The 15,119-nt window shown below is 36.5% G+C and overlaps 1 protein-coding gene and 1 pseudogene across 5 annotated transcripts in view; both read left to right on the forward strand.

Moving 5' to 3' along the window:
- Positions 1–15,119, forward strand: part of LOC148940668 (facilitated trehalose transporter Tret1-like) — a 50,657-nt gene that overhangs the window by 16,056 nt on the left and 19,482 nt on the right. For all 5 annotated transcript variants that reach the window (XM_089104866.1, XM_089104868.1, XM_089104865.1 and 2 more), the window contains 3 exons: positions 6,791–7,069; positions 11,142–11,264; positions 13,115–13,238. In XM_089104866.1, the coding sequence (XP_088960992.1) occupies positions 6,899–7,069; positions 11,142–11,264; positions 13,115–13,238 (418 nt within the window). In that variant the 5' untranslated portion in view covers positions 6,791–6,898. The remainder of the gene's footprint in view (positions 1–6,790; positions 7,070–11,141; positions 11,265–13,114; positions 13,239–15,119) is intronic.
- Positions 1,079–1,381, forward strand: LOC148940669 (protein GVQW3 pseudogene; annotated as a pseudogene).

The following is a 15,119-nucleotide window of genomic DNA, read 5'->3' on the forward strand; positions in this document are numbered from 1 at the left end:
ATATTTAACCAAATCAAAATAGCGTAAGTGTGTCCAAGCTATCAAAGAAAGTAAACAATTTTTTTTCCGAATGGTATCAAGTTTTCTCTTTCAGGTCAAATAGAGGAGGTATGAAACTAAATGAAACACTGCAATTTGTGTCCAGATTTCTAAAAGGGTGTATGTTGTTAAAAGTTGCCGAAAATTTTTCTCCAGCATACAAATAGCAGGCCAAACTATAAAGTCTTAAACAAACAAAAAGATTTAAAGAGTTATTTTCTATTTCCCTGAAAAGACTATGTCAATGTAAGACGAACAGAAATTAATTAAAAAAATCTTTTTCCATAAAATAAGATTTTCAAAGAAAAAGTAAAGAACTCCATTAAACCAAAAATGAGCAAAAATAGAATCAAATAATCTGCCAAGCGTGAAACTACCACAAATCAGCATCGATAAATAAATGAAACCCAAAACGAACAGAAATTACAACAAATAACCTATTCAAACTCAAAACGAGCAGACATTAACATGACTAGGGCTGAAAACCCCTATGCCATCCCAAGGCCAGAACATGATTTGCACCTTACTGAAAAAAATACAAATGAATGTGCATTGTCAGTTTAATATACATATACTGATATTTAGTAATCAAATGTTAATATTATTTGATTTATTAAAGTTATAAAAGTAAAAAAAAATTATATGTTAAACATATTTATATGTTAAATATTTATATAAGAAAACATATGGAATAAAAATCCTGCAATTATAGAACGAAACTAAGTGTTAACGACAATAAAATGACGGTTAACAGTGATCAAAGTACCAAATTAACAATATTCTTTAACTGTGACTTTAATCTATGTAAAGAATATTAGGAATTTTTAAAAGTTCTTTGAACTGCTTACAAGCTGCGGTAGAAAAGTAACGAGACTGGCGATACTGCAAACGATCTTGTAACCCTGCGCTGTAGTCCTTGAGAGAGCACGTGCATCGGAACCCTCTCATAGCTCAGTTCAAGTTTGTACTCCTTCCATTAACTTCATGATTTTTGAAACTGCAATTAGTGAATTTGTGTTTTCGTTGTGTGTCACGCAACATGGAAAATCGGAATTTGGAGCAATGTTGTGCTATTGAATTTTGTGTTAATCTTGGAAAATCGCTGGTTGTAAAGTTTGAAAAGTTAAAACAGGCCCATGGAGAGGACTCTTTATTCATAAATCAAGTTTTGCGCTGGTACAAAGCTTTTTTGGAAGGCAGAGAAAGTGCTGAAGATGAACAAGGTTCAGGGAGGCCTTTGGCTTTGAAAACCGATGAACACAATGAACTTGTAAAAAGTCTTGTGAGATCAGACCGTCGTTTAACACTACGAATGATGAGTGAACAATTGAATTTGAACTAATTTACAGTCCATCAAATATTGAGTGAACGTTTGCGCATACGACGGGTCTGCGCCGAAATGATGCCGAAAAGCCTCTGAATTGAGCAGAAGGACATGCAAAAAAAGTGTCTTGATCTCCTGGACAAAATCGCTAATGAGCAAGATTTCTATAGCCATGTAAGCACAGGTGATAAATAACCTGTAACCCTTCGGAGACAGGTTGGATCTTGTGGAAGGTCGTATTCCTGGCTAAGGTTGAGAGTGTGGACCACGTGGCTGGACACAGGCGTCCTTCCCCCGTCTCTATCTTCCAACAGGGATGCTCCTAAGTGCACCTCAAAGTGGTGGGAGGCTGGACCTCCTCGCGAACTGCCTACCTCCAGTTCAAACGGTACTAAAGCGCTAGAGTGACCGAAGGTCTGGGGAACCATCAGTTAACCAAATCCCTTAGAAACATCATGCAAAATTTTGACCAAAAGAGATCAAACTGTGTTACGGCGTTCCCGGTAGGCGAAGCGCCAAGGAAGCCGGCGACCTTGGTGAAAAATCAGCAAGTCGGTCCTGCGTCAGTGAAATGGCTCAAAGAAAGCCTGAAGATAGTGACCTGGAACGTGTGTTCCGTCAAGTGTGACAACGCAAGCTCTAACAGCCGCAGAATTTCAACGTTATAGCTTGGATGTTTTATGGTTAACGGAAACGAGGACTATTGACCAGAGCAAAATGATCATTCACAACCCGACCACATGCAAGAAATGTCATCTCTACAACCCTGGATCCAGTGACGGAACCGGCCTACATGGGTTTGGATTCCTCCTTTAGGAAAAAGCTACGTCAGCTTTGCTCGAATGGGAGCCGATATCAAACCGCATTGCGCGGATCAGGATGCTTGGGCATCCCTTCAATATACCAATCATAGTTGCTTACGCACCCATTCGCGACTCAACTGACCTGCAGAAAGATATTCTTTATGATCAGCTGCAGAATACAGTTGACAGGTGCCCAAAACGAGATCAGCTACTACTTGGAGGAGACTTTAACGCCAGGATTGGCCCCCGAGTGGACCCCTCTGAACATGCTATTATTGGACCGTACATATATGACATATTGACCTGCCAGAGATGGAGATCATCGGTTGTCAAGTGTCGAGTGTATAGAGGAGCTGACACCGGGTAGAAAAACGGCTCAGACCGTTTCCTTCCTGCCGCTACAATAAAACTGAAGCTATCAAACCATATGAAAGCTAGACTACCCCCTAGATATGACACTGAGAAAATCGAAATCCCAAAAGTCAGGGCTGAGTTTGACATGGAGTTGAGGAACTTTCTAGCCCTGGAACAAACACAACAAGAAAATGAGAGTCCAGAAGAGGAAGTCATAGAGAAAACTTGGTCTAAGATTAAGTATATTACGCAGGATGAAGCTACCAAATTCCTTGGAAAGAGAACAAAAGGCACTAAAAGTGGTGCACCACCAAAAAAAACTATCCTGCATGAAAAGAATCATGCATCGAATAAGACGGTATTCAGAGAGCTCCGCAAGAAAGTTAATAAGCTGGCAAGGAGAGATGAAAATCTCTACTGCTCAAAGCTGGCCACAGACCTAGAAGAGGCTTCAGCAAGAAATCAGACCCGTAAACAATATGGGATCCTCAAAGAGCTGAAATTGAAAAAGAAAAGGAATACCGCTACAGAAAACGTGAAAAGATCAGATAGGACTATTATCACAGGGTGACTAGAAAGAATGAACCGATGGAAAGAACATTTCAAGGATCTTTTAAATAGGAGAGGCCAGGCTATGCCACAAACTTTCTCCATCCACTCGAGCCAAAACATGGAAACAGCAGCACCATCACTTGTGGAACAGTATTCTTGCGATGTATCTCCACTTTCAAAGGAGGTATTCAGAAACGCCATGAAGTCTTCGAAAATATATAAAGCCCCATGTGAGGAATCCCTACCGGCAGAACTTTAAAAATCAAGTCCGGTGCTCGTTGAAGCCCTAGCGAACCAACTTAGTAAAGTCTGGGACGCTGAATATGTTCCCCAGTACTGGCGTAACGCAACTATAATCCCCATATTCAACGAAGGAGATGAAGGAAACTGTAAAAACTACCAGGGAGTCTCACTAATAGACATAGCTGGGAAGATTTTTGCAATAGTTTTAGTGAATTGCTTTAAAAAAGAGCGAGAGCAACGGACAAGGAAGAACCAGATATGTTTTTGCCCTGGAATGGGGTGTGTAGACCATGTCTTTATCCCAAGACTTCTTCTTCACCAACGTTTCATTTACGGATTTGATACCTTTGCAGTCTTTCTTGACTTCATCGCTGTATTTGACTCGGTATTACGACCCTTGCTAATGCTCGAAGACGGTGTTCCAACAAAAATAGTCGACTTGCTAAGAGCATACTATGAGAATACCCTGAGTAACGTGCGAATATATTGTGAGCTAATGGAACTCCCTTTTCAGCACAAGAAACAATTGCTGACAATGAATATGTAGACGATGGTACTCTACTTGGAGACTCCGTCCAGAAAGCATAAAATATGATAAAAAAAAAGAGCTAATACAACTAGTGAGACAGGACTCGCGATCAGTGTCCCCAAAACAAAGTATATTTCAACCAAAGAGAACACTTTATATACCTCGGTGGAGAACCTGTTGAGAGGACGGAAGAGTTCAAATTCCTAGGGTCATTCATTGATGCCAAAGGTGGTGCTACTATTTAGATTCCAGGCAGGATTAGCAAAGCTTGGTCCGTCTTTGGCCAGCTCTGCAAACCACTTTAGACTAGAAGGGAAATCAACCTCGTGACGAAGCTTAGGATCTGCGCAACATGTGTGCGTTTAATTTTGTTATATGAATGTGAGACCTGGCCCCTCAAGGCAGAGGAAGAATGTCAGCTTGAAACTTTTGACTACAAATGTCTACGGGGCACTAGCAACATACTGCTGGCGCAAAGAATCAGCAACCAATGGCTGATGAAAGTATACGGACAAAAGCGTGACGTTTTCAACATGATCAGGAAAAAACGTCTGCAATGGCTAGGTCATGTAAGGAGGCACCCAGAAGAGACCCTGACACGCCAGGTACTACTGACAGCCTCACTTCCTCATGAAAAAAAAAACAGGTGGTCAGATGAAATCTTGGCACTACGTCGTTAGAAAAGATGTCGAACCGCTTGGGGGATTCCGAAAGTATGGTCACAATTGCGACAAGGCGAGGCTTGAGTTTATTCCACCACTCACAGAAGACAGGACCCAATGGAAGTATTTTGGCCAGTAGCTTTCTTGATGCCGAGTTGGGTTGAATAGCCTGTGTTTTGTCTTAAGCAAGTAAGTTACAGTGACAAATCATGAATTTTTTAATTTGACCCTGAGACAAAGTACGGAGTGGCACTCTACAGACTCTCCTCGACCAAAGAAAGCTCAAATGAGCAAATCGAAGATCAAATCAATGCTGATTTTTCCTTCTTTTTTTCTCTTGATAGAATGAGAATTGTCCACAAAGGATTCATTCCTTTAGGACAAACTGTCAAACAATTGTTTTGTAAAGCGGCTCTTTAAAGGATCAGAAAAAGAATCATTCGCGTGAGACTAGACATTGCAGAGAAATGATTGCTCTATCACCATAACGCCCGATGTCACACTGCTCTCTCCATAACGTAATTTTTTACCTCAAAAGGCATTCTTGTAGTTCCCCATCGAATTTATTCCCCTGACTTCAGTCACTGTGACTTCTTCCTTTTTCCTCAACTGAAAGTTGTCCTCAAAGACCATCATTTTGGGACTTCAGAAACCATTCAAAAGATTGTAACACACATGCTGAAGACCAAAACAGTTGAAGACTTCCAGCGCTGATACGAAGAGCGGGAACAAAGTCTCCATCAGTGTTATAGCTGTCCAAGGGAACTACTTTGAAGAGGATAACATTGATGTTTGAATTTAATAAAGACTTAAAGAAAATAGTCAGTCGCATTACTTTTCTACCGCACCTCGTACATTGAATAGAAAATACGCGAAATGTAAACATTCCTGATTTATACAAAATGAGATTAAACTTTATAGCTTATACAATAGAAGAGATCGATTATCATTACAGCAGGCTCAAAGCAGAAAAAGTACCCACGTCATTGCCAGAAAATTTACGAAAGCATCGTCAATCAAGAGATAAAGTGTTCAAAATGAAGAAAAACAAAGAGAAATATTTAAAGAAGAGACAGAGGAAAGAAAGGTGTCCATATGATGATGATATTTGTAGTTCACGCTCTTCAATTCATAATATAGAAAGGCGTTATAAGTGACCTAGAATGCTCAAAGCCACCTTTTTAGCACTTCAAAAAGAGAAGTATTCATAGCATGATCATGTATAGAAAACCTGATCAGAAGGAATTTGATTAATCTCCCAGTTCGAAAACACATTTTGTAGGATATCATTTCTACGATTAAATATTACAAACAAAGATGGGATTTGACACTATTTAGCATTAAAAAACTAGAGGATAAAGTGAAAATGAGAACAGCAAACATCGTAGTAGAACTGGCAACAGGAATCAGGTTAATGTTCGAATGGGATGAAAACTATATTATATATGTAATAGCAATGACCGGATTCAGAATGGAAAAAAACAATTAAGCTGTGGTCCGAAACTGAATATAATGCAGGATGGATTAAAAGTAATTATCAGCCAGCCACATGGAGGAAAATAGACTGGGGTCATATGTTGGATATCAGTAATAAGTAGGTAGAGTTCTGTTTTTTGTATATAGAGTTTTGAATAAAAGTTTAGAACCATAGAAAGTATCCAGCAGCAAATGTAAAACTGTTCTCTGAAAGTTATCCTTCAAATTTGTGTCAGCTCTCTTTTCTAAAAGATAATTGGTTACATATTTCCGGTTATTTATTCCATTTTAGGCAACCTTACAGAAAGATGCTTCATTTTCGCTTTATCCGCTGTGCCTTTTTGTGATTAAAGAGAAAAAAGCAAGTTTTTGCAACTGAAAGTAAGGAGTAACATTAAAAGTTAAAACAAACAGAAATTACTTCATATAGGAGGTGGGCTGCCCACTACTCAATCCCTCGGTCCATGCGGTTACTTTCAGTTGAAAAACAAACTTGTTTTTTTTTTTATAAAATCACAAAAATGCTTAGTGTATAAGTCGAAATTCAAGCACTTTTCCATTACGTTGCCAAAGATGGGACAAATGACCATATGGAAAAGAAAAAATGCATGGAACAAGATATGCCAATGGAGAAATGGAACAAATGTACCAAAAAATGGAGCAAATGGAATGGCCAGAAAAAAAAACTAATGTTTCTTGCAAAATAATTAAAGGTTTCGAATTACTGATATTTTTCTTGCATCCTATGTTGAAATAAACACAATAATTGTAAAAATAGTGGGCATAATACAAAGCTTTTTTTTTCTAGGCATAGGGTGAGCTCAAAGGCCTCTAGAAGCCTTTACTGTTGGTATACTACTTCAACACGAAGCAAAGTCTGCACTTTGTGATTACATCCATTTCATAAATACTAGCAATGTCGTGGACTGGAAAGATTATGTCATGGCAATTTTCCAGCGAAAGTGAAGACACCTCCAACTTGGTTGATAGTGAAAATTTGGGATGCGTTGAAAGCCAAGATCCTGTCATAGAGTCGAGCAGCGTAGTCGTGAAAGAGAAGAAGATCTCAGATATTACATTATCACAGGTTATTTTACTGTTCTTTAGTTTCTGAGCATATTCTTTCTCATTTCTAACCTTTCTCTTTCTGTACTTTCCCCTTATTTTCCCTTTTCTTCGTCGGGTGTCTTTTTCTTTGGGACACTTTGTGCTTCAAATCGTAACAAAGAAAATTTGATTTTAGTACTTAAACGCAACCGAATTGAACTTTTTTTTATCCTATATTAGATGATATTCCTATCGAAGTTTAATTTATTTTTATATGCATCACATTTAAAGCCACGACCAAACATTTATTGCCAAAATTTTCTTTATGCCAGAACTTTAAGAAGCCATCAATAATATAAAGTCAGCATCTGGATTTGATGAATTCCGTGTTAGATGGATTGCTAAATCATCCCGTCCTTTCAAAAAGAAGCAGTTTAAATATATATATATATATATATATATATATATATATATATATATATATATATATATATATATATATATATATATATATATATATATATATATATATATATATATATATATATATATATATATATATATAAAACCAGCTCATGAATGTTTTCTTATAAAGTAGTTTCTTATAAAGTAGATGAAGGCTATTTTTAGTATTGTTCACAAGGAGAGATTACTGTTTTGCTTAAAAAACAAGTAAGCCTAGGTCGAATCCTCTTTCATATAGGCCATTTCAATTCTCCTGTTGGCCCTTGAAATTTGAACTATTAAATGAAAAGCATATTTCTGGTTTGTTGAGACTAAGGACCTGGTACGAAAAGTTCAAACAGGCTTTAGAAGAGGCCACAATCCTCTGGATAACCTAGCCAGGTTATATTTTGATGTTGCAAAGTTAATATACACTAAAGAAACTCCAGTAGTAGTGCCGTTCAATTGGTTGGATCCTTATGGAATTTTTTTTTCGTTAAATTTTTATTGACCGTTTTTATGCTTGATTGGTGTTTCTTTTCTTGCTGTATTATTTGTTGTTGTTTTTTTCTGTTTTTTTCGACATATGAAGCGAATTTGGCTCTATTAGAGCTTGTGATAGCCTTTTGAAAGTAAATATTATCTTATCTTATGGAATGTTCTCCATTTAAGAATCTTATAAGTATTCTAATTCTAGATGTTCCCAGTTGTTTTATTAAGTTTTGAGTATCATTTTTTAACCGGTAGGTCATTCTAGGCTCAAAATAATAATTAGAATAATACTAGTCACCCCATAACAAGAGGTTCAGCTCAAGATACATTCCTGAGTCCTCTTCTGTCCAACCCGTATATTTCTAAATTGAGTTTTATCAACATACCTTTTGGTCTATACATCTCTTACCCAATACTTTGGAAAGTTGATGAAAAAAAAAAAACTATATAGATTATTCTGTGATCTACTTTCTCTGTCTCTTTTAGACTCCCTGCAGCAATAACCACAACTAGTGCGATTGTCTTTAAAAAATATGATTATGCACTTGTTCCACAACTTTGTGTAAAGGATACTCCTACTCCATCTGTGGATGATGTCAAGTTTCTTGAACTTGTTTTACACTTAAGAGGGAAGTGCCAGAAACATATTTGCTCTTTAAGAATGAATGGATTTAGAAGAAATACCCTATTAAAATTGGCTTCAAAATAGAGATCCCCCTAAAAATTCTCTGAAGTTCTGGATTTTCAGGAAGTTTGTATAAGACCCAAAATGGAATGTGAAAATACATTAATTTTTTTTTATTGTGAATTCTACTTCTTTTCTCTTCAAATCTCTTGAAACATTGCAAAATTACGCTATCTGTCACGAGACTGCATAAACATATTCCTTGTGTCAAACTAAGAGCTTTTTCTGGTCTTTGATCCTTCTATGAAAGAGCCTCAAAACATAGTAAGCGATATTTTTTAAAGTTTTAAGGTCATGATTGACGGCATATTGTTTTTGTACATATTTTTAGCCATAATTTTGTCCCTATTAACGTAGCTTCTGTTTGGACTAGCTTCCTCTGAGCATACCTATATTGTAACCTCCGCTTCAAGCCAAAAATTGTATTCGTCAAATAAGGAGGTGCAAGAAAATTTAATTGAGAACAAGTCTAATAATTTCCGTGACAATCTTGAAGCTGGTTGATGGATCAAGTAAAATACATGGTACAAATGCTCCCTCTTACATTCGGTCTTTAAACCACAATATTACCATGTCTCTGTGCAAATAAACATATATTTGTTTTGACTGAAACCCAGTCAGATGTGTCTCTGCTGAGCCCAATCTACTTTTCCGCCTCTGATACAAATCGGACGGCAATTTGCAAACCAGTTTTCAATCTGAGGAGCAATGGCAATGAGCTCAAGGTCCAGCATATCCCTGTCACAAGGGAATCAAGTTAAATTAAACAACGTACTTAATAGAAAATAATGCAACAGGTTTCCACAGAAAGACTGTCCTTAAAAGTAGAATGGGATGCTTTAATTAAAGTATAAAGCCATGGTCTGTCATTCCCCATGTTATCTTGTCTATTTTGGTCAAGGGATTGGCCCATAATCTGTAATCAGTTGAAAGCCAATTATTTTTCTTCTAAATTATATCCTTTTCAGTTTGGGGCTACATCATATACATATGCTGAAATCGCTATCAATCCAAAGAAATACTCGGTATCTTTTATTTGGATGTCTACCTGCTTCAGGAGATTCCATAACTTTTAAATACCATAGCCAGGATACGAAAATTCAAGACACTTTTCGGTTCTTAATAATTTCGATCTAACTGAATCATCTTTAAAGAATTAATGACGCCGTAATGAAGAGGATGACCTGATAAATCTTAGATAGTTCATCACAACCACAGTAGCTGTTGAACAGACCAGTCCAGAGACTTCATTGTTGTTCCTTCATCTTTGTGAACTTTCAAGGACCTCCTAGCATCAGAAGAAGAAGATTACTGAATATTAAAAAAAATTAAATGTTGTTGCTAGTTTATCCGGTGAGCAAAAAGAACCCTCCAAAAAAGCGAAGAAAAAAAAGTTTCATCTGAATGGGATCATTTATTTTTGAAATGGTTATTTTTTTACGAATTGTATGCTTTTTTGTTTTGTTGTTCTAGTTACATTGACAATATTGGTCTTTAAAGACCAATAGGTCTTTAAAGACCCAATGATCGTATCAGTCTTTGTATATCCAACGTAATCTTCATGGCGTGTTTCTGAGTGATATAAAAGTTAACTCTTGCTAAAAGGCATATGTCCAGGACATTTATTACTCCTTAAGCAACTGTTTGTTTGAAAAAGGATAGTATGGGTGCCACTTGATGCCCCAATTCTTTGATCACATGCTATTAAAACAAATAAAGCAATTTTGATTTATTTTTGGTGAAACATTCTTTTAAAAAAAATGAGTTGTTTAGTCACAAAAAACTGCCTTGTAAAAATACTATTTCATTACTATAAAAGGTACTAAGAAAAACTGAATAAAAGTCGAATTCCTCTTACACAGCAGGATGTTTCAAGCCAAGAATGGTACATTGCCTAGGGGCTCCTTTAAGCCATTTTCAGTTTTGCAGTTTTCCCTCATTTAGTATCTCATTTCCGGGGAGATGCGTCTCCTACTGGACATTTTTGGTCCCCGCTTTTGTATCAAAGCTAATATTAATTTTATTACAGGTCATAAACATCCCCACTTGTATACAGAGGTGTTCCTTTGGCTTTTAGAATGATAGTCTGCTTAGGGATTACGTCTATAATTTGTCTCATACCTATTTACTGAGAGCAGGATGGAGTACTGGGGGAGTTGTATATTTCCCTAAATTTAGATGAGCTAAAAGGCAATTTATGAGAGGAATTCAGACCCTCCATATCCTTCTACAAGTCTCCGGATTTTCTGAACTTAGAATTTTGGCTGTTGGTGCCCATGGCTTTGTTTGTAAAGAGATAGAACATTCAAGGGTTTGATTAGAATTTAGAAAATTTAGACCATTAGGTTTCCTGTGCAATTCTTCTGGAGATAAGCCAAAGTTTAGATATCCAAAAGCCCATAATTTTTTTTGGATTCACCAACAGCAGTGAAAGCTCAACCTCCAAACCTGTTAACAACAGTATTGCTTTGCTTATTCTCCCTGTTTTTAGGTTCTAACTGCACTGGTTGTATCCATTGGCACTTTTATGATGTCATACGGTCTGGCATATACATCTCCTGCTTTGGTATCAATGTCTGAAAATTCAACTTACTTCCCTGTTACATCAGAAGAAGTGAGTTGTCTATGCTTACGTTTTTTTTTTTTTTTTTTTTTTTTTTTTTTTTTTTTTTTTTTTTTTTTTACAAAGTTCAAAGAGATATGTCACAATTAGTCTGAAGAGAGTTGGGCTAATGGAAATCATGTAATTTAATGATTCATTTGAAAGTATAATTGATTTGATAATAATTCATTTCATTTCAATATGTAAACTCCACCATTCTCTATCAACAGGATTTTTAGACGGGATTTGTTTTATTTGCTATTGCAGAATCCCTTAAATACTTTAAAAATGCATCAGTGGGGTAACCATGTATGTCGGCATTGCACAACAGAACGCTTTACCTTAGGCCTCAAGGCCTTACGGCCTTGAAATTTGAATGTTCTGGAAGTTTCAACTTAATACTCTAAGCCATTCCTGAAATATTGCTGATGCACCCTTCGGCAACCTTCGTGTACATACTATGTCCCTATAATATTTAAGTCCTTACCCATGGCCTAGTAGTTGTAGGAGTAGCATTAGTTGTATGCACATATTGCCTTTTGGTGAGTTGAACACCCTCCTCATCATGCCCTGAAAGTTTCATGCCTTGAAAGTTGCTACAAGTTGTTACTACGATATTGCTGGTACACCCTTTTGAAAACCTTTAGCACCTATTGTGTTTTGATTTAGTTCAACTTCCCCTAAACTTTCCCAGAAATTTCTCCCTTAATATCCTTGGTCTTAGTAGCAGTTACAACAGAAGTAGTAGTTGTAGTTTGATAGTAGTAGTAGTAGTAGTAGTAGTAGTAGTAGTAGTAGTAGCGTGCAAATATGGCATTTTAGTCAGTTGACATCCCAAGAGGCACAATTACTAGACCTTTCAACTATGCTGAATAAACTGGATTTCTTGAAATTTCGATCTGATGAATTTGGGAGGAATACGTGCGTGGGATGGGGGCTGGTTGCCCTCCTATCACTTCTGACTCTTAAAATGGGTAATGGACTTTTAATTTCCAATCAAATGAGCCCCTTCCAAAATTTCTATGACAACACCTTGTTCCTTGGTGATTGCCATGGGATTGCAACCATGATCACCAGCTGATCAGCCGGATAGATAGTAAAGAACGAACCCAAGGGAATGAGGTAGCAGGGTCACTCAAATATGATATCATACCGAATATAGCAGCGTAATGTATGCAGTTTTTTTTGTAAAAAAAAGGATTTTATTTTAAATAAAGTGTTTTGTTAATTACAAACTTTTACCATTAGGATTAACCGAAATCATAGTTACCATTCCTGAATCAACTACAAATGACAATTTTTTTCCCACTTGACAGTTTATTTTTTCAAAGCGTTTTTTTTAATTTTCGGTTGCTATGGACTGAACTAATTCTTTACTAGGTTGCAGCGAATGCTACAACCATGATAATGGAGCATCTACAATACTTCAACCTAGTATTACATTGAAAAATTAAAGTTGTTATTGATCTATTTCAAATAATTTAAGTCTTATTTAAAAAATTCAGCTTTTTAAACGGGATTTAACTGCAAACTGTTAAATGATTTTGTTCGTCTGAAAAATAGACTCTCTAAAATTGATGAGAGATTGAGCGAATACGACAGGAAATTAAGAGAATGATTAAGAGACTTTTAATCGTGATTTGCTGATTTGAAAATTTCTCTAAATTTTCTTGTAAATCTGATCGAGATTGACGTTATTTACGATGGATTATCGATTCATCAATATATTTTGAATGAAGGTGCACAGGAAAATGGAAAAGTTAGAATTTAAGAGGACCACAGTCTCAAAATGCATCATAAATTAACACAATCTGCCATCTCTGTTAAATAAGATTCTTGTTGATATTTCTTATTTCACTTAGGCCTCCTGGATTGGATCTCTACTGCCATTGCTGGCATTGCCTGGCGGATTTGTGGGTGGCTCTATGATTGAGAAAATTGGTCGGAAAGCCACAATAGAATTCAGTGCAGTGCCTTTTGCCACTGGTAAGTCTTTTTTCTTTTTTTCTGCAGGATTATCATACCTTTTAAGTCTCCTATGACATAATCACTGAAAAAGATTTGCCTTAAATCACATTTTTTTCAGGCTTTATTGAATTACATTTCTTCAAAGCACCAAAAACTTGCTCTCCATATGCTCAAAACTTTTTTTTTCCCAAGGGAGACCTTGCTAAGCCAGAATGTCCGGAGAAAGATTATTTGAACAGATATAAAAATGTATATTGTCTTTCTAGGTAATAAATTAGATTATGGCGCTCTCTGTGGTTTTTCTCAATTTTGGCCCAAATGCCAGAGAATGAAAACTCTGAGATGGCATACCCATTTCTTACTGTGTAAAAGCCTTATCTGGAGGTTAACAGCTCTCCTGGTGAAAACTGAAATACCTTTTAGTATGGTTAGCACTGTTGCGTCTCCGTTTCTCTTTTCCTTTTTTTTCATTCATCAAAAAAGCTAGACGTGGCTAAACAAGAGTAGGGTTACTGCCTCCTCTTTGCTGTCATCTTCTTGAATACCCTGTCCTTTCATTCTCAACTAGTAAAAGTAGCAGTAGGAATAGTATTGGCAGTTTGATTGGTAGTAGTATCAATGCTAGAAGTAGCTGTTGCAAGAGCAATGGTGATGGTAGGAGTAATCGATGAAGAAGTAAACATGATTGTAATATTGACAGAACTGTTTTTCGCAGGAATAGTAGTTGGGATGGTGTTCGAGGTAGAAGTAAAGGTGAAAAAAAGATTCATGGCTGGAGCGGTCGTAGTAGTCGTAGGTCGTAGTAGTGGGTATTAATTAAAAAAATATGAAAATAAAGAACAACGTTGAATGGTAAAACCTGAGAAAATAGCATGAATATAGGCGCCCCATAAACTTATCACTCTTTGCTCTAGAGTATAATTGTGCTTTTCTGAAAGTATACTAGAATGTAAATGTAATGAATAAAAAGGATTGGTGAATCGCAAGTCGCTTGAGCTGAAAATTTTGCTGAATAAACCAAATACCCCCAGATGAGTCCTTTCATTCTCGTACCATTTTGATATGAAATGTTAACTTAACTCTCAAAAGTAATGGGTTGAGATAAATGGCATTTCCCCTTATATTTGATGCAGTTTCTGTTTGTTTAAGTTTTAAAGTTTCTCTTTACTTTCATTTCGAAACTGTTTTATTAAGTTTCATCTTAAATAAACAGGTTTCATGTTTTGCTTTTTCATGCTTTTCCGTCGCAACTCATATCCTTTCCTGTTAATTCTCTTATTTGAAATTTAGAAAGAGAGCAAAATAACTGAATGGGTCTCCCCTACAAGTCATCTTTTATAATTAGAATAAAATGCTGCTTTCTGGAGTAGGGCTTGCTTTCAGATTAATAAACTTTCTAGATACTGATTTGTAGAGAATATTTACTTAGTTTTAGCTGCCTATTTCAAACTCAACAGTACCCCTACAATGACAGACCGGGGATATATGGCGGAGCTGTTTAAGTGTTATGTGCTATTGCTCCGCAGAAGCTTTGTTATTTATGTCTATTCAGAGACGAAAAAATCCACTTATGTGGCTTCGGGTAGACCTTGCTATACTTTGTCGAAGCATAAACGTGACTGCGAGCAGCCTTGTATAGTGACCTCGAGCTGAGACACCCCTCGAGGTAGCTATAGCTAAGTTATGGACTAAGCATTGAACTGAGTTTTATGTAACGCATAGCTTTTATGGTTTTTCTTTGTTTGAATATGCTTTCTTGGGTTGTTTAATTTCCTTTGATGTGCAGTTTTAGTATTGGATTCCTACCTTTCGTAATACAATATATTCAGAAAGGAACATACAATGAGTCGGAGATATTAGGCCTAGAAAACTAATGTATGTGATAACAGCTCTTCTTGA

Source organism: Artemia sp. Qi Xiang Cuo, chromosome 19 (assembly GCF_049724085.1).
Source record: "Artemia sp. Qi Xiang Cuo chromosome 19, ASM4972408v1, whole genome shotgun sequence".
Lineage (NCBI taxonomy): Eukaryota > Metazoa > Arthropoda > Branchiopoda > Anostraca > Artemiidae > Artemia > Artemia sp. Qi Xiang Cuo.